This window comes from Anastrepha obliqua, chromosome 3 (assembly GCF_027943255.1).
Source record: "Anastrepha obliqua isolate idAnaObli1 chromosome 3, idAnaObli1_1.0, whole genome shotgun sequence".
NCBI lineage: Eukaryota > Metazoa > Arthropoda > Insecta > Diptera > Tephritidae > Anastrepha > Anastrepha obliqua.
The window spans coordinates 90061542-90084261 of NC_072894.1; the positions used below are offsets into that span (position 1 = coordinate 90061542).

Here is a 22720-nt window from a genome sequence, read left to right on the forward strand (position 1 = left end):
CCTCAACGTAGTATCTCAAATAATTAGCGCACCAAATATCGTTCGTTTGTTGAAGTGCACATTAAAAGCTTTGATAAACATGCAACTCTCTTTTATGAGATCTCTATTAAAAATACATGGATTTGTTTAAGGAGCAATAGAAAGTTGAAAACAATAAAGGCGATTTTTTCGATGTTGGTGTTTTTGAATTAGAACACTCTTCCACAAAATGTGCAATATATCATAATGTTGCATCATGTTTCAAGCATTCTTAAACTTATGAGTATAACGCATACGAGTACGTGTACATATTTATTATTAGAAGGCCATTACGCACTGCGACCAGAGCTGATCTATTGTGTACATATTTACATACATATGTGACTGAAACATTTCATTAAAAACATGTACTGGGTTTATAACAATCGGTTCCTCCCACACCTGTCACACAAGACTTGGCTATATTCTTATCCTATTAAGTGCACAATTTCATACATGAATTGTTATTTGGTAATTTTTTTAAATTAAAATTAAACTGAAGGAAGAAATCAGTTAAAAGCAAAAAAGGTAAACTTTCTCGAAAGTTTAAGTGTATTTGCTATAATTCTAAGTTATTAGTAAGCGTGTATTTCTGTGTCTATGTATGTATAGAAAAAACTCATTCCGTAATTCTATTCTATATAAATGTAAAAAAATTAGGGTTACACTACGACTATATTCCACAATTGCATGGACAATATGCATTATGCAATTCTTCGCGATTCAATACATATTTCATGTACGCAAAAATTATAATAATAAAATTTCATAAATATTATATTCGACATGAACTATGTGAACTCGCACATTTTGTGTGATAGTGGCAAATATAAAGTTGCCAAGTATAAGTCTCTTCAAAATTATGTGGTTATGGAAAGATTTATATAATATGTAGTTTTATTCTGCCTTGTACTCGTATGACGCGTCATTATTTAAGTAATACATTTGTATGTATGTATGCTTTTAACTACATATATATGTATATGCAAATGCTATAAATATGTAAGTATTAATAAACCGGTTATATTAGCATCTGATGCACCAAGTTCATCGACTCATAGCTGATTCGATGACCTTGAAGTCAACAAATTATTTCACCAATGTTCAAAATATATTTCGAATTTTTCACCAGCCCAAACAAAAGGTAGATTCTTTACTGAGTTTTTTGCAAAGTTTAGGGCCTTAGTCATTAAAAAATTAAATTAATTTAGAATGATTTATAAAATATTTCTCTATTGAACAGCCATTTTAGGGGATCGACTAAATAAATGCCAAACATTAGTATCCAGGCACCGCAACCTGCACCTCAGCACAAGTTTTTTAAAGTGCGTTAAAAATTCAATTTTTTGTACCAAAGACATATCAATTCAACAATAAGCAAGTATGTGTGGATGTACATATGTATATCTCGACGTAGCTAAAGCCTTTAACAAAGGATGACACCCTGGATTACTGCAAAAACTCCAAACTTGGTTGCCAAGTGACTACATTCTAATGCTAAAAAGTTGCATCCAAGATAGAAAATGTATGTTTGCAGATGACCCTGTATTAATCGCATCTCATAGAGGGGCGAATGCAGCACAAACACATTTACAAAACGACCTAAACGAAACACTGGATTGGTTCAAAAAATGGAATATAGAAATGAATGGCGACAAAACAGTTCAAGTCAATTACACGTACAGAAAGTTAACCATAGATTCATTAAAGAATAGAAACTCTGACGCAAATACTTATAAAGCTAAATGCGCAGAGCATTAGAATTGATTCTTAACTAAACTGGAAGGACCATGTAATAAAAAAAGAAATTAAATTAAAAATCGCTTTGACTCCTGTCAGCCCAAATTGAATTTTATATAAAAGCGAAATTTTCAATGCCACAAATTTGGTTAAAAGTAGTGGTTTCAGATGAAAAATTGCCAAATCCTGGGTGGTGTTGTTTGTGCTAAACGACCTTATATTTCAGTAAAAACATCAAAACGTTATATTACGGATGAAACTAAGGACAGCCCCATGTAAATGCATTCTCACCACCGTTCCGCTCCGTAATATCGTAGATTGTTGTTTCATCGTGTCAACCGATACGGGCGTACGTTTACGTTGCTGAGTGTGATCACCATTAGCCTTGGCGCAAAAATGCCGTAATCCAGACAAAAAATATAAAGTAGTGGATAAAGCAATGTTAAATTACAATATTAAGATAGGGCTGCCCCCTATATGTATGTGCGTACAATTTAACGTCTATCATCTTAAACATGTGGCCCGGTCGAGTTGGTTGATTCGAAATCTTCCTGCTCTAATATGCGACACAGTTCCGCTTACACTTCTCAATGTGACGTTATGGACGATTCCGTCGCTCCCAGGATTTACAGACTTTACGCGTAATTTTATAAATAACAAAATTGAAGAATCACATCCAATAAATAGTGCTGATGCTGCTGGAAGCCAGAAAATGTGTTAAGGGGGTAGTATGGTATTTTTTTTTTTTTTCATTTTTTTTTTTTTTTAAATTATTCTATAACATCTTAAGATTATTGTGTGAAAGTTTGAAGTGCATTGGAGAAAAATTGACAAAGACACAAAGGATTAAGTATCTACCTCTCCAACCGGATTTCACGCTGCCGAAATCTTTAAACGCGTTTTTCTCACACTTCCCTTTTTTACGGTCGGTGTCCACTGTAGATTCATATCTACTGCACCGATTCTTTTCAAATTTGGTTTTTTTGTTTCTTTACTTTATTCACGAGGTAATGACGTCGAGTTTTTTTTTTTTTTTTAATTTTATCATATTTTAAAACAACAAAGTTTTCAAGTTTTTTTTATGAAAAATCGGTGTTTTGACTTCAAAGCGCTTTAAAAAATTAAAAAAAAAAAAAAAAAAAAAAAAAAAATTCGACGTTGTTACCTGCGAAACTTTATTAGCTGATGAAATCAATTTGGTTTTTTGATTTTAGTTGATCCAATAATGAGTTCTGAGGGACACCGCAATAAAACTTTTTTATGAGACGCCCGCGAAGATTCGCTGCCACCAACTCATTTCTTCATAAAAATCAATGAAAATTTCACACAATATTCTTTAAATATGACTTTATAATGAAGTAATTTTAAAATTTTGAATAAATCAACTGTGTCGACAAAAAAAATTTCGAAAAATATGCTTGTTTTACACCGAATTAACCATACTACCTACTTTATAGAGGTCGTAAATAGTAGATGCGACCACCCTTACGGAATTGTTAAACTAACAATTTTTTTTCCACACGTAATAGCTTAAGAAAAATACCAGAATGGAGAAGCAAATATTTGACTTGCTTCCTAATCTGATTAGTGTACAATAGTGTATTCTTAAGGGTGTATTACAAATTTTCAGGCGGTCTTTCATTACACAGCATTTTGAGCGATATGTGGCGAAGATCAGTACACTTGTCTTTAAAGTACTATATATTGAGATGTATGTATGTGGCTTCATTTTGAAATCAGTGTGAAATGTGTCAAGTAAAGTTTGCCTGATTGTTAAGTTATAATGTCTATACTACTGCATTGAAAGAAAAGAGGAAATAAACACCTCGACTTCGGACAAAAGTTTTGAAAACGGTGAACTGTGACAAAAGTGATCAAAATGTTGTTCGAATAAACAAATTTTTCGAATATTATAAAATTGCTTTCGGCGTTTAGATTCTCAATGCAAAATATATAGATACATTTGGTAGAGAATTTTATTTGGATAAGTGTGTATTCAGAGTTACATTAGCTCCATTCGATTTACCACTTCTCTGCTCACCAAAGAATTCCGCTTCTAGCTAAACAAAAAATGTTATGTGAAAGCAACAAGTTCAGGCATTTCCATGTGTCCTTGCTTTCAGTCGCTTTGCTCACAGGTGACATGCGTAGGCCAGTAGTAGGTAAGTAGGTACATTTTTTTATTATTCTTACATACCTTCAGATGGAATGCTTTGGAAAGCAATGGAATTACTTACAGTTTGAACGACTTGTGGTGAGGAGCAGGACGCTTGCTAATCTTCTTCTTCTTCTTCTATAGTATTATTTTAAAACATGGCGCTTATTCTGACTAAACTATAATATGTACAGATATGAAATATATATCAAAAGAAAGGTTTTGATGAGCATATTTCCGGAAAATTATAAAAATTAAAATTGGTTAATTTGTTCATGAAATATTTGCGTGTAAAGTTATCAAAATTTTCATATTGATAACAGCGATGTTTATGCAAAGCGGGATGACACACAAATATACGCATATATATGAGTACGTTTGCTTTGTTTAGCTCTCTTTCTAATGAGCACAGCATTGTATGGGCAAAGAGCTCTTTAATCTTTTGCGCGATATTCAACAAAATGAGGCGCCTTTTGGTGGGAAAATTATTATTCTGGGTGGAGACTTTAGGCGAGTTTTGCCTGTGGTACCGAGAAGTACGCGAACTGGCATAGTTGGTAATTGTTTAAAGCGTTGCTCTTTGTGGAAATTTTTTAAATCATTTAAGCTCACAATCAATATGCGTAGTCAAGAACCCCACTATTGTAATTTTCTTTTGCGCATAGGACACGGCGAAGGGCAAGACAATGCATCAAGAGTAAAAATTCCTGATCAAATTCTTTTAAAAAACGGAAACCTCATTGACTGGGTTTTCCAACCAAATAATGGAATAATAGAAATCGATAATTTAAAAGTCCGAGCCATATTATGTCCAAAAAATGATCAATGTGCCATCATAAACTCGAGTATAGTCGATATGCTACCTGGTCAAGAGCGCACATATCTCAGCGCTGATTTGATTGTTTCACAAGATTCACAAGATCAGGTAAGATTCCCTGTGGAATTTTTACACTCCCTCAATTTTAGTAGAACTCCGCCGCATAAGCTTCAATTGAAAATTGGAACAGTGATAATGTCGATTCGCAATTTAAGCCCAGCAGAAGGATTGGTGAATGGCACACGACTTATCATAAAACAAATGCATCCGAATTGTTTGCATGCGGAAGTGTTATGCGGAGAGGCTCAGGGAAGGCGATTTCTATTGCCTCGTATAAATTTGCAGCCGAGCGAAACCACACTTCCCTTTACGTTGAAGCGCCGCCAATTTCCCATTATAATAGCCTTCGCCATAACAATAAATAAGGCCCAGGGGCAAACATTATCAAGGGTGGGGCTTCATTTAAAGGAGGATTGCTTTGCTCGCGGCCAACTTTATGTTGCGTTAAGCCGGGTTAGATCCTGGGAAAATATACGAGTTCAAATGGGCAATAACGAAAACTTGACGTTGAATGTAGTTTATAATGAAGTAATTAAAAAAAAAATTACTGATTTAACTGAAAAAAATTGTAAAAATGTTATATGCATAAGTTCTTACATATTACGTATGAATAAAAATATACACTTTTCTAATCATCATAACTTTTAATATATAAAAGTGTCACATATGCTGTTTACTTTCCGTGGGAAAAAAGCCTACCCGATTTTCGGGGGTTACATACTAGTTATTTTTATTCACAAGCATGTTGCTTATTTGGTTATTATGGTTTCTAAAATTCCTATTGTACTTTTTGATGAAACTATGTACATAAAAATTATGCATTTTTGAAATTGTTTGACATTTTCATTTCACATTTTGGCAACATTTTTTTACTGTGAATTGGATTGTACGTATTGGCGGCATTGCAAATTTTATATCCAATGGTTGACGGAAGTGACAATTATTATATATTTGAATATGCAAAAATTAACGACCACAGATAGATACTTGCAGAACGAAAGATATCGGATCTTACAAACATTAAGGCCAATCTTCGAAATAAATTGGTGATTAAAACTCTTCAAGACATAATACAGAACTCTTAAAAGCAATTTAATGGGACTTGGTGAATGGTTTCAATTAAGAACCAATATTTTTTTATTTCATCAAAAATTGTGAAAATTTTCTACCTCATTATTATTATTTTCTTAGCCCAACTCGTATTTCGACTGGACTTCTTTTTACGAAATGCATAAAATAATTCATGTGTGTATGTTTCGATTTGTGGAGCAACATCAAGACGCACACCAAAAATAGGCAGAGGAGCTCAGCGAAATACCCAGAAAAGGGTGTAAGCGCCAATTATACTATATATATTTATATTATATACAATACATATGTATGTTTTTTCTTCAACTAATATTTAGTGATGAAATTCGTTGAATACACTACTTGTGCATACTTAAATAAATGTTTAAATAAATGATTAACTTGTGGTTGAAAATATTTGTGTACCTATATGCATAAGTATATGTGAATATGAATAAAATAATAATTTCTAATTGACAATTTGGTCATATTTTGTTACTTGCTTTCCTTTCATTAATCATTGCAGTGTTTCGATTGTTGAAGAAAATTTCCAAAATAAAATTCAGGTATTACATAACTCCTGCCAATTTTTCTAGTTATTATTATAATACAATCATGGAACCACATCAAGACGCATGCCACAAATAGGATGGGGAGCTCGGCCAAACACTCAGAAATGGACGCTTCCTTGTGGTACACCTGCTTTTATTGGAGGTCGGTGACTTTGTCGATTACTTTGACAAAAAATGCCTCTTCTGAAGATGTGATTTTAGGGCATGTAATAACTATTCGACAGGTTCGCTTATATAATATTATATAATAGTCCTTCATGTCAGACCTTATCAAAAGCCTGCGTCATATATCATATCTAGAAATATTCATTAACATTTGTATTTAAGTGTAGCAGCACATTTTCAGGGTTCACATGGTTCAATAATAGTAATTGCTATCGTATTCGTAGCCCTTCTATCAACAACTATCACCTCTAAACTGGTAAATGATTGCCTAAACCTTCTAAATACGTTAGGAAACCTCAACACAGTAACACTATGTTGGATTCCGGGACATGAAGGACATGTGGGAAATGAAATGGCTGATGACCTTGCAAAACAAGGAGCAAATATGCAACTTACTGGTCCTGAGCCTTTCTGTGGACTAACAAAAGGCCACATAAATGAATTCCTTAGGAAATGGGAAGAAAGAAAACTTGCCGCACACTGGCTAAACTGTGCCGGTCAGCGTCAAGCTAAACTATTCCTAAGTCCCAACAAAGGAATATCTGACAAACTTCTCTCACTAAACAGAGTAGATCTGCGTCTTTTAACTGGATACCTTACAGGTCACTGCAGCCTGAGGTACCATCTAAATAATATTGGTCTATCCGAGACCAATGTCTGCCGCTTTTGCGAAATGGACATAGAAAGCTCAGAACATGTGCTTTCTGAATGTCCCGCGTTGGGCAGACAAAGACTTCACCACCTTGGTGGTACCGTAGTATCTCCATGCAATCTTTGGAACAACAAACCCAAAACTGTGCTAAAATTTCTAAAAAGCCTAAAACTCTAGGGTTACAAAATAGGCCTTCACAATAGATCAACTCTGGTCGCAGTGCGTAATGGCCTTCTAATAATAATTCGTAGAGGATAGTCGTATTTGTAAAATTTCTTCGACGGACCCAGTGGTAAATCTGGACTACCTAGCTTCTCAGATATGGCTTTATCTAACCTTTTTTATCAATTATAACTAAATATTTTTAAAAATAGTCGCCTGCGGTTAAAATGTTTTCTTCAGCTACATCAATAACGTCCATAGCCAGTCTCTAATAAGGAGCAATTGGAGATTCAATAGTCATTCCTTTATATTGGCAGATTTGGATTTCTGGCAAATGCTGCTTTCGTAATCATAGATTCTATCTCTTGGTTCATGCTGCACACATAGAACTAGGCTATCTCTTGCTTCTTGTTCTCTATGCTCATATTAAATTTATGGAGATATTCGAATACTACCTCCCGGAGAGATTGAGGTATACAGACTCGATTATCTAAAAATACTAAATCAACTTGAATATAGAAACTCTTTCTATATTTCCACAAACACCTCACATTCCGATATATTGTCGTATTTCCTTTCGCTTATCCTTTTCTTATGTATTCGCCATTATTATTTTAACACTGCATGATAGTGTTTTTCCATCGAAAGATAAAGAGGAAGCATAGTAAAGTTTTTATCTTAAGAATTCCACATCAAAGTGAAATTTATTATATTTAATGAGAAAATTGCACTTTGGTAATTCCCCTTTTAAAAACTATTGATTCTATTTAAACCGGTGAAAGTTTGGAATATTTCTAATTTTCAGCTTACAATTTTTAATGTTAACTCTTATTTTATTTTTATTTAAAGTGTTTCAAAGAGCGCACATATTTAAAAGTACGACTGTGTAAATACAAACATACGTTTGGTCACTTAGCCTTATAAATTAAATATTTATAAACATATGAAGTATGATTACCGAATGTTAATGCAAAAATAGGCAAATAATGAAATTGTAATCTCAAAGTATCAGGAAATAGTCGGGGAGCAGAGAGCAAGCGCAATAATTTTTCTGTGAGAAACCGCGGTTAGGAGTAAAAGCGTGGGAGTAAGTGAACGACACCTACTCATGCAGAGTAAGTAGATTACAAAATTGTCTGCCGGCATCATCAGTTTGTTCTCTAAAGACCAATCGTTCAGCTAAGAGACGGCGACTTTTCAGATGATTTCGGATATTTCTTTTACTCTCCTGTCATCATTTCCATGAACTCTGTGGAAAATATATTAAAAAAATATTGTTCATAAATACATATGTATGTACGTAAACTCGGTATATATGCATGTGTATGTGTAAGCATTAATAATAATTTGTCGTATAAATACATATTTATGTACATATATTGCAAGGCTTTGAATATAACAGATGGCGCAAAATTAATCATCTAATCGTGTTTTTGAATAACTTTTTTATTGAATAAAAAAAACCAAAGATTTTGAGTGATGGAAATTTTTATTTTCACCTGTACGCACTCCATTGCTTGTCTGTTTGTATACTGTCTTGTACTGCTGTCTAGTTCACAAAATTCAAATATGATTGCCGTACGACGCCATTTGCGCCACCTTTTATGTATTCACACGCATATTGTACATGCATACAGATATTCCATGATAATTTATAAATGAAAGTTCTATTTTGTATCGGTATGTATGGCTGTGTTTAGACGATATCTGAACTTTTTGAAAACCCACTACAAAATCACGCAGCCAAACGGCTAGAAAGTCTCACAAAAACAATGCAACACTATTAACTGGCTGTTCAAGCCTATTTGGTTTTTTTTTCTTTTTGCTTTTTTGTTTTCCTGCACGTCGACTGTTTTTAATTAGCCAAACAGTGCTAATTAACGCATTGAAAAATAAATCGTCTCACAACACCTACGCATCCAATGACATGAAACGGTGTTGCTTATGATGGATGCGTCCAATCAAAATTGTGGGACGCTCGTAAAGTTTCTAATTATAGACCAAAATATACCAATACACAAAAACGACGAGCATTTAAAATTAACATCACATTCTAACACACATGTTCGGTCATTCAAAGGTTTATAACTTTAGGATCATTTACCATCAAAATCCACCGTGCCAGATCCATCCGAATCGATCTCCTCGATCATTATATCGAGCTCAGCTTCCGTCAATTGATCGTCTAACTCTTTCAGGATTTCTTTTAGACACGTTGTTGGAATAAAACCGTTGCCTTGCTTATCATACAAACGGAATGCTTCGCGCAACTCCTTTTGCATGGCTTCAGCATCTTCCTCGACGATAAATTTGGCAGCCAATTGTACGAATTCTTCGAATTCCAGGCGACCGGATTCTGGAAATGATAAAATTAAGCAAAAAGTCAAGTAAATAGAAAAAAGTGCACACATACACTTATAACATACATATGTATATGTATATAGCGTGTATTTTATGGCCGATTAGTTAGGCAATTAACAAGACGGTGATTTTTTGTTAAATGCTACTAAAAATAAAATGATAAATTCAAAAAAACCGATCCTGTAAATACAATGGACTTTTACAAACCTACTCGACGTTTCTGAACGATATTCAGTAAATTTTATTTTCGTTCTTTCGATACTAATCGTATTTCTTCATAGTAAAATATATTTAACTGATATATCTCCGTAGAAATGCCTACATTTTATAAAGAAATCCCTTTTCAACTTTTGCGTATTACTCCTTTATTGAAAGAGATCCTCAGCAGGAATGAAACATGGATATATTTTATATCAATAATATCAAAACAAATATTTCTAGTATCAAAAGGCAATGGTGAATAACTCAATAAACCAAGGTGGGCATATTAGAAATTTATCAGATTTATCAGAAAATAAAACTTCTTGTGTAACACGAATAGCCACGTTAAATGAGCTCACTCGAACATTGCAAATTAAAATATTCAGAAGCAGTTTTGAGCATCCGTAAATGCGACTATTTAATTAATTCATAAATTTGAAAAGGAATAAATGTTTTGAAGATACCTTTTAAATATTATATATTTGCTAAGAGAACTTTTCAAATGTTCACATCTCTTGTTAATACATAGCCATGTTTATTCAGCTTTTACAGTTTATAAACAGCTTACACCTGCAGGAATCTGTAGCAGAAATTGTAAGCCCAGTATGAGCCCTGGACATTAAGTTGCCAAGAGTGAGGGAAACTGTCTCTTTCTTCACACATCGTTTATAATTTTTTCTAAAATGAATGGCACATATTTTTAAAACAAATCATGTTACTTACTATCTTCATCCACTTCTTCGATGAGTTCCTCTAAAATTTTCTTATCGAAGGGTTGGCCCATCAACCGCAGAATATCCGCTACCATTTCCGTAGGGATGCTACCGGTTTTCTGGTGATCGAAGCTATTAAAAGCTTTCTGCAGCACTACAAAATATTAAAATAACTTCCAGAAATCACTGTATCTACATAGAAAAACCTACCCGCAATTTGCTCAGGTGTTAGATCCTCATCCTGCAAAAAAAGGCACCAGTCAGTAAATACACATACATACATACATATGTACATATATTATTCATTTCGTAAGGAGTCACAAACTCACTATTGATGTCATATAATACACATAAAATGATCAGACTCACCACGGAATTCATTTTCAATTAATTTTCCTGTAAACGAGTCGAATTATATTTCGTTAAGTGCACACTCTGTTGTGCAGTGTACAAGAAGCTTCAACGTTCGTCCTCCAACTGACGGTATATTGCTCGGTACACGCTCCAAAATATCAGAGAAAAGCACTCCGATTTGATAGCAACACACACACATGAGAGCGCATGGCCATGCATATACTTGTATGTTACACATACTCCTACAGAGCTTTTCCAACGATGGCATAAACATCCAGTTTTGTCAGTGTTTTCACATTTAGTCTCAATATGCAATGCTTTTTATTGTTGTTGCGGAGGAAAACGCTGTAAATTCTTGAATAAAGTAAAACATATACATACGCACATATATAGTATGCTTGAATATGTGTGCCGGCCAGCATGATTGCTAGCCAGAATATCTTGCATATACTCTAACAAACGCATGCGGCTAGCAGAAGAGCGTTACACACTGTTCTTCTGTGGATAGCCGTATGTATCTTGTAGTGATTGCCCGTTTGGCATATAGTGGATTACAGACGAGCTAGGAAGCGTCTATAATGTGAGTTGCACGAGTTCTCTTATTGTCAGTTTTTACTTTCTGCATTTATAAAATATACATGCATATGAATTTACATACATATGTACGTATCAGCTTGCAGGCGCTCATACCTTGTATTTTATTTATATAATATACATGTAAATAATTATTCTTCTAATAAATATACGTATTTGCGTACATATTTTTTCGTATGCTCATACATCCAACAATTGCGAAATACATATACTATACATATATACTAACTGACACAGTAAATATCAGAAGGTCAACTGCAAAGCCAAATGGGAGACGCGCTGATGCCCAAAATTCCCTTTTTACAATGTAACTGTCTCGCATTTCAAACAAAAAATTATAAGCAATGCCACTATTTGACGGAGCATTAACGTTTGTTTAGTGCGTACTATCGGTAGAAATGTAATTATATATGTACAGTACGATAGATGAAAAGTTTGTGCATGTCAATACTGTTTGTCAACTTGAGAAATGACACCAAATAAACAGGTGGTGTGTGCACCACCCTGCAGGGAGACCAAAAGTCCGAACCGTTGCCCGGGACAACCGTGTTTAGTTCGCGTTTCTTTTATTTTATATTCACGCAGCTTCAGAATTTCATTGTGGTTCAGGTTTGCCCTAAAGGGTTTGTTAGGTTGGGGCTGGTTAAGAAGAATGTCCAAAAAAGCCTTTCGTAGAAAAGTATCTATGTATGTTGTTAATGAATGTCAGATATTGGCGCGGCTAGAAAAAGAGCGTATGCTCTCAAAAATGCGTATTTGCATTATTTAGGTTTCTCCGCAACAAACTTCATAATCCGTGAATCCGCATTTAGTTCTTTCCTTTTTAAATTCGACAGAGACGCGAAGCGATTGAGTCTGGAAGGTGACTAAAAGAAGACAAATTTTACGAGAAAATTTGAATTAGCAATTATTTCTGAGTTTAGATGCCAGAGATTATCAAAATGTATTTACAATTCTCACATTATATACAACTTGGAACTTGTTGGTTTAATAATAATTTGGATCCTGCAATTTGATTAGAAATACAGTTGGCAATAGATACATTAAAATACTTTATTAATTTAATTCTGCTTGTGGCACTTGTCATTTGAAGCTTTCTCAAATTGCACAAATCAAATTCACAAACAGCGTAATTTCGTTCTCAGAAAATCTGTCAGCAATGACACTACTAAAATATTGAAAATTTAAATGAAAATTGAAATTGTTTTGAAACCAGTATTCATTTTCGCAAAACAACTGTCCCTGCTTGGTTGCTAGCATGGCGAATTCAGTTTGGAGTCCTTTTAATAACGTTTTTTTTTGTCATTGCTCTGACGAACTTTACGAAAAAACACAAATTTAAATTTCTTAAATTTGAATTAAGTATACATACAGATTTTTAATATGTAGAGAGTAAAGAAAAATTAATTCTAGGTGTTTAAGTTTTAAGTTTCCTTAGGCAATGATATAAAGTCGTATAGAATTAAATGTTACTCATACGTATATACAGTCAGTATAGATAAAATTAATATGCGTTTATGATTATACAACGGGGTGGAAATACAGTCACTCACACCTTATTTGATACAGATACGATTTTTTTGCGAAATATTATTAAAGGATGAAGACAATATACTAAAAACATAATTATAAAGAAATATAGAAAATGTTCCAATTTTTAAATTAACAATTAAGAAGGACCGAAGAAAAGTATGCTTGTAAAATATCACAAAGAGATGACAATTCATTTTCAATTCAATTCAAAATGAATAAAATAGGTATTTGCATATTAACAGAAAACCAATACGTATTTTAATAATTAAATCAATATGAATGTTAATTATAAGTTAAGAGGCGGAAGAGAAAGTAAGCCGAAATTCTAAAAACAAGGGACTTGAATTTATTTCGTTTGTGTTGAATTTATTTTAAATGAAATAATTACATATAGAAATAGCGACAATTTGTGATCGCTCACTTTATCACTGTGGTCAAAAACCTACTGAATGGCATCAAGAATGATGGAATACTCGTACAAGATTGAGCCCTCAGTGGTGCAGAAAAAAGAAGACGCGAACAAGAACGCAAGAAAAAGAAGAAATTACTCAAATACAAGAAAAATTGGTATGCTTACAATTACTAATTGCACCATTGTGATCACACTCACAGCGACTTTGTTAAATTCAGTTGGAGCGGAACATCTTGGGTTTACGTGGACTTGGGTTGACGAACTTTCGAATGGTGGCTTAAGAAAATCGATTTCATCGTTTAAATATAAAAAAATATCAAACCATTAGAGGAAATTTCTTAAGCATTAATCAAAATATTCCTATGTAAGAAACTGAATAAGAATAAAAAAATAAGGAGCCACAATCCAACTATCCAAAGAAATCGTAAGTAAACTCCTTTGGAAGTCACACATTGAAACAAAGACATTCAAAGCACTGACAGCATTCTGGCTTTGGGAAAATGTGGGGTCTTTCTCCTAGCAAGACCCTATGGATCTATACAACTATGATAGACCTATTATCACCTATGGCTCGGTGGACTGGATGAGTAGACTCTCTCTCGTTGGAGTCAGAAGGACCTTATCGAGACTACAACGCACTGTGGTCATCTGTCCGACTACTTTAGGCCCGACATTACATGCTCTGGTTAGTTTACCACCTCTTTTCATCAAGGAGAGGCCTTGAAGGCCATCTGCAGGCTGAAACACAATGTGAATTGGTACCGCTTCTGTCTGGTATTGGACAACAAAGAAGACATGGACTTCGATCCAATGATCCTTGCCATGCCCCTTGATTCCATGCTATCAAGATTAGTATGATACTTGAAAAGAGATACAGTGTGGTGCTGCCAGAGGCTTAATTGTGGTCAATGAATGGTCTAAAAATGAGCCCAGCAAACACGTTTTTGCCCTACACTTAGCTCTTGGAATACTCGCATCTGCGTTTCAAGCGGAGATGTACATATACTATTCAAGAAGCGATGGACTTTGTTCTGGAACACAGATGGAGAGGCAGATCTGTATGCGTTGAGTCCTGTAAATCCAGGCTAAACTATGTCGGTAGACAAAATATCCTGATACTAACATGGGTCGCGGGACACGTGGGTATCTCGGTTAACAAGATCTCTGACTCTTTAGGCCAACTTCTTTGCCCCAGAGCCCGTTCTGCCAGTCCCTTCTGCAGCCATCAAAGCCTCTGTTACCAAACGGGTTACTTTAACCCACAAGTGACCCTGGCAGGCTGAGAGAGGCAGCAGATGGACAAAAAATGTTACCCGTCACATCCGACCGGCGGTTGTTGTTGTAGGATTTATATAAACATTCCCCATACATATATGGGGAACGCTGCTGAAGCGACAATCCTTGGTCGGATATAAATCCGGGTTGTTCCGGTAATGTAGAACCGACTGTCATGGGAACGGTCCGACCGACTGTCGCTGATTTTCCTGTCATTAAGCAGAAGGGACTGGAAGCACATGGAAAAGGTAGGCATCTCAGACAGTGTACTCTGCATAGCATGTGGAGAGGAGGGGAAGACGGCGAACCACTTCCGGTGCGTCTGCCCGGCCTTCGCTCGAATCCGGCTTTAGGTTTTTGGCACTGATGTGTTAAGAAGCGACCACCTTAGCTCATTTACTCAAATTTCTTCGGAGGTCGGGTAGATTTGAAGAAAATTAAAAAGGAACCCAACGGACTCAATGGTGTCTGAGTGCTGTAAAAAAAAAGGTAAACCGAGAATAAAAATGAAACTGCACATTAGCGTAGCAATTTAAATCTCTAATGCTTGGATATAATCATTTTTGATTTATTCAATAACTAATACATATAAAATCCGCGGAAAAATAATTATCGAATACCATTGACAGATTGAGAGATTGACTGAATCAAATTGTAGTGTGACAGACGGTTGCTTTGCGGATTAGTGAATAGCTGAGTTGTTTATTGGATAGCTTTGTCAGTAAAAGATGGACCGCGGCAACGAATACGGGTATTACTACCTGATACTAAAAAATAAAAATTTATCAGAAAAGAATCTTTAATTGCAATTTCTCAAACGGCACCGAAATATCAAAACAAATAATGTAATTTCTTCCAAAATTTCATCAAACCTTTCAACTTTTTAGCTAAAATGTTTCTGTATATGCAGTTTTATATTAGGAATTTCCTTTTGTTGACGGTGATAAACTTTTGCTTACCATATAAACAAACTCGATCGTGTACTTTGTCGCGCTACTATTATTGCGAACGCATGCATTGCAACTGCACATAAATGAAATATGCACTTTTGAAAAAATACATACACATTCTTGTTTGAATGATATAGAGTCAAACCACGTCAAGTGGGCCCCGAATTTTCCATCAAATTCCCGATTTTAAAATCAAATGCATTTTTGGATAGGGAATTTGTCACATAATAATTGCTGTGAATAGTTTTCTTTTATTTCAATTTTTGTTTATGTTATTAACAATTGAATTTTTTTGCATGATATTCTTGTAAAATCAATATCTCAGAAACTACAATTGATAATTTGATGAAATTTATTTCGGTTACCGAAAAATGTTTACTCTACCGAATTAACGTTCAAAGACTGTGTATTTGTTGAAACAATAAATTTTAACAATAATTTTTATGAAAAATCGCAATTATTTTTGCGTTCTTCACGCTCTAAATGGACAATATTACAGTCAGATTAAGCGCACAATGCTCACCTTTAATAACTGTAAAAAAAAACTTTGTTCATCCAAACCGTTCTGAAGATATCGAATTTTTTGTCAGTCGAGGCACTACGCACGAAAACGAACTTGCATGAATTTTATCATTTGTATTTTTTTTTCTCACGTAAAGCAGTCTTTATATTCTCCACAAATGCTGAATTGAATTTTTTTTCCTTGTTGAATATTTACTCTCGTGGTATCACTAAAGCCGATCGATTTTTGTTTTTCATCTTTATCTAACCATTGGCGTTTGCAAACAGGATTATTGTAAAGGACCCATTTTTCATCACCAGTAACGACACGGTTAAAAAAACTTTCATTTTCAAGCTGTTCCAGCAGCTGAGAACACACATTCACTCTCTGCTGAAGGTTGGCGACGGAAAGTCTATGCAAAACCCATTTTCCCAGCTTTGAAACCTTTCCCAACTGAACCAGGTGTCTGTGAACTGTTCCATGCTATGAATTTAACCTCTGAGCTATCATATCGACTGTCAAATTTGGCTCAGCTTCCACGAGTTCGAGCAAGGCGCCGGAGTTAAAGACTTCAGGACGACCAGCGCGTGAGGCATCCTCCACGTCGCAGTTACCACTTCGGAATTTTGAAAACCACTTTTGCGCAGTCCTTGCACTAACGGTATCCTCTCCGCGAACAGTGTTTATTTCTGCAGCAGCAGTTGTTGCATTTTTAACACTTGTATAAAAAAAATACAAAATATGCCTCTTATACGCGTTCGAAGATTCCATTCTATCCGCGATTAAAATCACTTGTTGAATGCACAATATATCAAAGAAAATATAAATATTTCCGTTATATTCCGCGAGAAATTATGGGTAAAATACGCACGAACTTATGGACTGACCTGATATTTGGTGGGATGAAGGTGGTGTTATTTATTATAAACTATTAAAACCAAGCGAAACCATCACTGGGGATCGGTATCGACTTCAATTGATGCGATTGAGCCGAGCACTGCGCGAGAAACGGCCGCAATACGCGGAGAGGCATGAAAAAGTTAGTCTACAACATGACAACGCTCGGCCTCACGTTGCCTAACCCGTTAAAACCTGCCTGTAAACACAGAAAAGAGAAGTTCTACCCCACCCGCCATGTTCTCCAGATATTGCGCCGTTCGATTATCACCTTTTCCGATCGATGGCACATGGTCTAGCTGACCAGCAGTTCCATTCATATGAAGACGTCAAAAAATGGCTTGATCCGTGGGTAGCCTCAAAAGATGAACAGTTTTACCGCGACGGTATACGAGATCTACCAGAAAGATGGGAAAAAGTAGTAGAAATACTTTCAATAAAATTGTATTTTCATCCAAAAAACAGCGAGAACTTAGTTGCGCACCTAACATCAATATTTTTTATTCAAATAAGAAATGATAGTCAACTTATTAAAATATTAAAAAGCTCTAAAATGAGCAATGTTCCTATGAGCAGACATCTCGGATAAAAATTGACTGACGGTGAGTGTCCGTAACTATGATTAGCATAAGTACTGGTTGTCAAATAGATAAAACTATTTGAACATAAAAAAATAAAAGAAAATCAGATAGCGAAGTAAATACTTATTTGTACTTAATAAATACTTGCTTAAAGCCTTTTGGTGTCCAAATGTACCTAGCCTCTGTAGTACGGCACAGTTGTTTTGCTCTCCTTATATAGGGCCCGCCATCTATCATTACGGATTTGAACTAGGTATTATTTGAAGAATGCTAACATTTAGCTGTCATCTGATTTGACAGAAAATTAGTTTTATTCTTCCGCTAAACGAAAATGGTTGTGTATACACTCAAAGAACGCTAGGAAATATTGCGACATTACTTTGAAAATCATGGTAATGTTGCAGAATGTGTACGAAAATTACGTACGGCAATGGGAAGAAGAAAAGCACCGAATGAAGCGTATGTGCGCTACTTTACGAAAAAAGTAAGAGAAACTGATTTGATTCCGTTGGATTATTATCTTTGGGGTGCCGTCAAAGACCAGTGTTATGCCAACAAACAAGCAACAATTGATGCATTGAAGACCAACATACGCGGTGTCATAGATTTCAGCTATACAATCGCCGCATACAATCGAAATGTGTTGAAAAATTGGACCGATCGTATGGGATGGTGCATGGCTAGCCGAGGCAGCCATATGAATGAAGTTGTATTCCATCATTAACCGGAAGGATTGTACTTCAAAATAAAAAAACAGGTTGGAAAAATATTGAGTAGTTTCTTTTTTATAGCATTTTTAATTCCGTAAAGTTATATGCCGGACCCTGTATTATTTATATAAATTTTAAATCAAAGCTTATTTCTTAACTTTTTTTAACTAACTCAGTTCATAAAATTTGGGTTCTGCATTAGCTGAGCTTTGTGGAAGGCACATTAAATTAAAAAAAAAGTTTGATAAATTGATAAAGGCGTTTTCTTTAAACCATTTTTTAAAACATTGACTTCTCCCAGAAATGCATATTTGAGATCATATTTAGATCTCAAAGTTCTCATTCGGTTACCACTGATTCCTATCAGATTCTAGTAAATAAGAGAAACTTAATACAAGTTACAATAGGTCTCTTCTATTCGTCACTTCATCGCTCGCTATCTCTATGGTCGATTAACTTGACGAAAAATTTGCGTGTGAAAGCAACAACAAAGTTATCGAGTAAGATTTGGCGCTAGCGAGTATGGTTATACTTCGTTAAACGGATATAACTCACTATCTAACGAACACATGTAATTTAAGGCTGCTCTAGTCCCGCGTTGCCAACATACGCTCATTTCTACCAGTTGCTTCGTCTATGGATTTGCCACTTCCTAACGCCTATCAAAAAGAAAATACTTTATTTTGCGAAGTCGCCTTGTCTGCAAATATGTTCTTCTTCATTTACCTTTACACATTCACAATGAACGAATTTCGGAGTCACTATTCAAGGCGAATTGGGTACCTTAGGTGTCGCTTGAACATAACCGCTATTTTAATTTTCCCGATAATATTGTGATTTGTGAGACTTAAAATAAAAGAATTAACGAAAACAAAGTGACGTGTCTTAAATTGGGAAGCCACAAATATAAACCCTCAAAAAAGAAATCGATTGAATATAATTACAACGAGCGTAAAAAAAATTCTTGAAAATACACCAGGTAACATTGTTTCCAACGTGCCTCAAAATAAAAAGGTTTAATAATCTCAAACGTAACATTAACATTGTTTTCAAACGGATAATAATGACCCCACAATCGCATGTTTGCAACTTAAGTTTGAAGCCACGCTTTATTATCTATGCCATGAATAACTAGATGCTAACTCTTTTTCTCGTGAGAGCGCTGTCAAAATGTACATTTTTTATAACATTTGCCAAATTTAGTATTTTTTAAACAAAGATTGAGAATTATGGGTTTTGAAACCACCACAGAGGTTAGTACTAAGTGCACAATAAGTATAAAATACATACATAAATAAACAAAACATCCAAAAATTAAGGTTTAAATGAAATTATCTCAAACTGCCAGTGAAAATTTGTGAACACTAAAAACATATATATACATATATATATAATTGGCGCGTACACCCTTTTTGGGTGTTTGGCCGAGCTCCTCCTCCCATTTGTGGTGTGCGTCTTGATGTTGTTCCACAAATGGAGGGACCTACAGTTTCAAGCCGACTCCGACCGGTAGATATTTTTATGAGGAGCTTTTTTATGGCAGAAATACACTCGGAGGTTTGCCATTGCCTGCCGGGGGTCCACCGCTATTAGAAAAATGTTTTTCTTAATTTCGGTGTTTCACTGAGATTCGAACCTATGTTCTCTCTATGAATTCCGTATGGTAATCCCGCACCAACCCATTCGGCTACGGCGGCCGCCACACTAAAAACATAATTACAAACAAATACATAAAATATTGCAATTTTGGAATATAAAATAAGAAGTTGACAAAAAAAAACATAAGTTAAAGCAAAATAAAAATGACTGTTAACGAAGATAATCTCTAATTTTTAATAACTTAAAAAGAGTTTAATAACTAAAAAAAGTGATTGCATGTGTAAAATATCACAAACTCAGATCACGGCTCAAATTCATTGAATTATCTATGCGTCTAATGCAAAGTATAAAATATTCACATATTTACATATATAAATATATAAATATGTACATAAGCCAACACCCAGTTTTCAATACAATTACCTATGTATATGCAAAATAGGTATATTCAGGAAAGTTTGATTTAATTTGACAGTACTCTCGTGAGAAACATTCTATAATGCATATATGTACAATATATAAAATGATTTAAAAGTACAAGCCGAAAAGAAAATAATGGACTTTGTGAAAACTCTAAAAGGAAACTTTAATTTAAATAATTTCGTTTCACTTGAATTTTTTTTATTTTACAATTAATTAGAAATTTGTAAATCCCCAAATTTTTTCCATCAGAGTGAAAACGAACAATTTTTGTTAGATATTTTCGGTGTCTTATTTCTGGTAGCCCGCCATTTCGCCCATCAGCTGATCATCCGCCCTGGGATTGGCAGTGCTGCCAAGTATTGAAACGAGTTCCTGGGCGTGTTCTCACACAAAAAGAGAGTTTTTCGCATTTTATTATCTATGCCGAGGGACCCTTAAAAAATACTTTTACACTTGATCTTTCTGACGCAAAGGAGGTCTCCTTTTGTAAACAAATATTACTTGACATATTTTATTTAGATATTTTGAATGATTTATAAATGTATGTATATTTGTTGGATGTTTTAAACATTGAACACATTTTTTATACTTATTGAATTCTATGTACGTGCATATGTGCTTTGAAAAATTTAGCAAAATAAAATATTTAAAACAAAAGACAATTTAGATAGCAACCCTGCCGGCATCGCAAATCCATTGTGCACGACTTCTTGCAATATATTTTCATACAATCTTTTAATGCATATTTTGTACGGATATATTTACATTATCTATGATATTTACGCTCTTCATTCTCAATTTATTCTACTAACATTATTTTTGTTTCTTGATTCTAGACTGTTTAGACTGAAAATTAATCAAAGATGTTTCGAGATTTATATAAAAAATGTGGTAAGAATCTACGTGATCTGCAGGAGGAAAGACGAAGGAAATTGCTAGAGGAGCAAAAACAGAAGCGTTTAATATTGCAAGATTTGCAACGTGATGTGGATTATAGTGAAAATGGGATCGAAGGAAAATACCACCCGTGTGCCGGCAAAAGAGGCAATTCAAGGGCATTAAAAGATGCATATGATGCTGACTATACTCTTCAGCTATCTGAATGGCTACGTGAGTGTCCCGAAAACTTAAGTGAGTGGATTATGGTACCGTGTCCGAAAGGACAACGTTGCTTTCTGATGGCTACTGGTGGGTGTACTTATATGTATTCTAAAAAAGGCCGTAGACGTTTGTCTTTTCACACACTATTGCCCGGTGGTAACGAACTACGCGGCAGTAAAATGCGCACCTTAATAGACTGTGTTTATTCGCCTGATCAAGATACGTTTTACGTATTGGACGTCATAATTTATGGCAATCAAGAATTTGTACATTGTGAATCACAATTCCGATTTTTTTGGTTGCGTTCAAAATTTGATGAGTGTGAAGGAATAGACCAGCGTAATCGATGCAATGAGAAGCCATTAAAATTGTTGGAACGGTACGATTTTGAGAACATAGCTGATGTCGCAGAAGTACTGCTGCGCTTTCCAATTTGGCCAGAAAATGAACCTGCGCTTGACGGCTGGTTGTTCTATCACAAGGAGTCTAGTTACACTTGTGGTTCTACGCCCTTAGTAGGTTGGCTATTTCCTTTCATGATTCCCGATGTACTAGGAATTCCTGTTAACGAAAACTACCAAAGACCCGCCAATTACACAGAACCGCTGGCATACATGGACGAATTTGATGCTGAATTAGCTAGTAAAAGAAAAAAGCTCGGAAACAAATATTTTAACTCAACAGATATGGACACATTGGAATCAATTGGGAATTATGAAGATGAAGAAACAAACGCAGGATTTGAGGCTGAACAAAAATTAGATGTTGATGAGTTTGATAAACAATTTTCGACATGCGATGATAAGCTGATAGACTAGGGAAATAGTGCAATTTCAAACCATTGCTTCGCGTAGATTACTAAGAAAAGAATTATGTTACTGCTTAAGGGGTGAAATGCTGCTTGGTTTGCATCTGCGCACTGAACCCTAATGCTGGCGTACGAGAGCAAAATAAGAGGCGGAGTGGTACATCAATACACAACTTTCATATTTCGCATGCCTGGTTAGTGTTGCAGCTAACTCACATCAGAGAACAGTTACGGGATATTTTTCAAAGAAAGATTTTCTGCAAATTATACATTTTAAGTTTAATAATATATTTCAAG

General features: G+C 34.9%; 2 protein-coding genes across 2 annotated transcripts; one reads left to right on the forward strand and one right to left on the reverse strand.

Moving 5' to 3' along the window:
- Positions 1–8221: 8221 nt before the first annotated feature.
- Positions 8222–11191, reverse strand: LOC129241798 (troponin C). The gene is made up of 5 exons (XM_054878307.1): positions 11054–11191; positions 10895–10925; positions 10695–10838; positions 9514–9765; positions 8222–8658 (listed from the first exon to the last, which is right to left on the reverse strand). The coding sequence occupies exons 1-5, from the start codon at positions 11063–11065 to the stop codon at positions 8630–8632; spliced, it is 468 nt and encodes a 155-aa protein (XP_054734282.1). The 5' UTR covers positions 11066–11191; the 3' UTR covers positions 8222–8629.
- A 10160-nt stretch (positions 11192–21351) lies between these two features.
- On the forward strand, positions 21352–22433 carry LOC129240951 (snurportin-1). The gene has a single exon (XM_054877032.1). It carries the CDS (start codon positions 21378–21380, stop codon positions 22431–22433), a length of 1056 nt encoding a protein of 351 aa, XP_054733007.1. The 5' UTR covers positions 21352–21377.
- Positions 22434–22720: the final 287 nt, after the last annotated feature.

Bases quoted from the DNA above. Each gene is read 5' to 3' on its own strand.
- LOC129240951 (XM_054877032.1), top strand. From the start codon at position 21,378: ATGTTTCGAGATTTATATAAAAAATGTGGTAAGAATCTACGTGATCTG.
- LOC129241798 (XM_054878307.1), bottom strand. The intron at 9,766-10,694 runs GTAAGTAACATG...TATCATTTCCAG, and splicing joins CGAAGAAGTGGATGAAGATA to AATCCGGTCGCCTGGAATTC. The intron at 8,659-9,513 runs GTAAATGATCCT...TATTTTCCACAG, and splicing joins TGGCACGGTGGATTTTGATG to AGTTCATGGAAATGATGACA.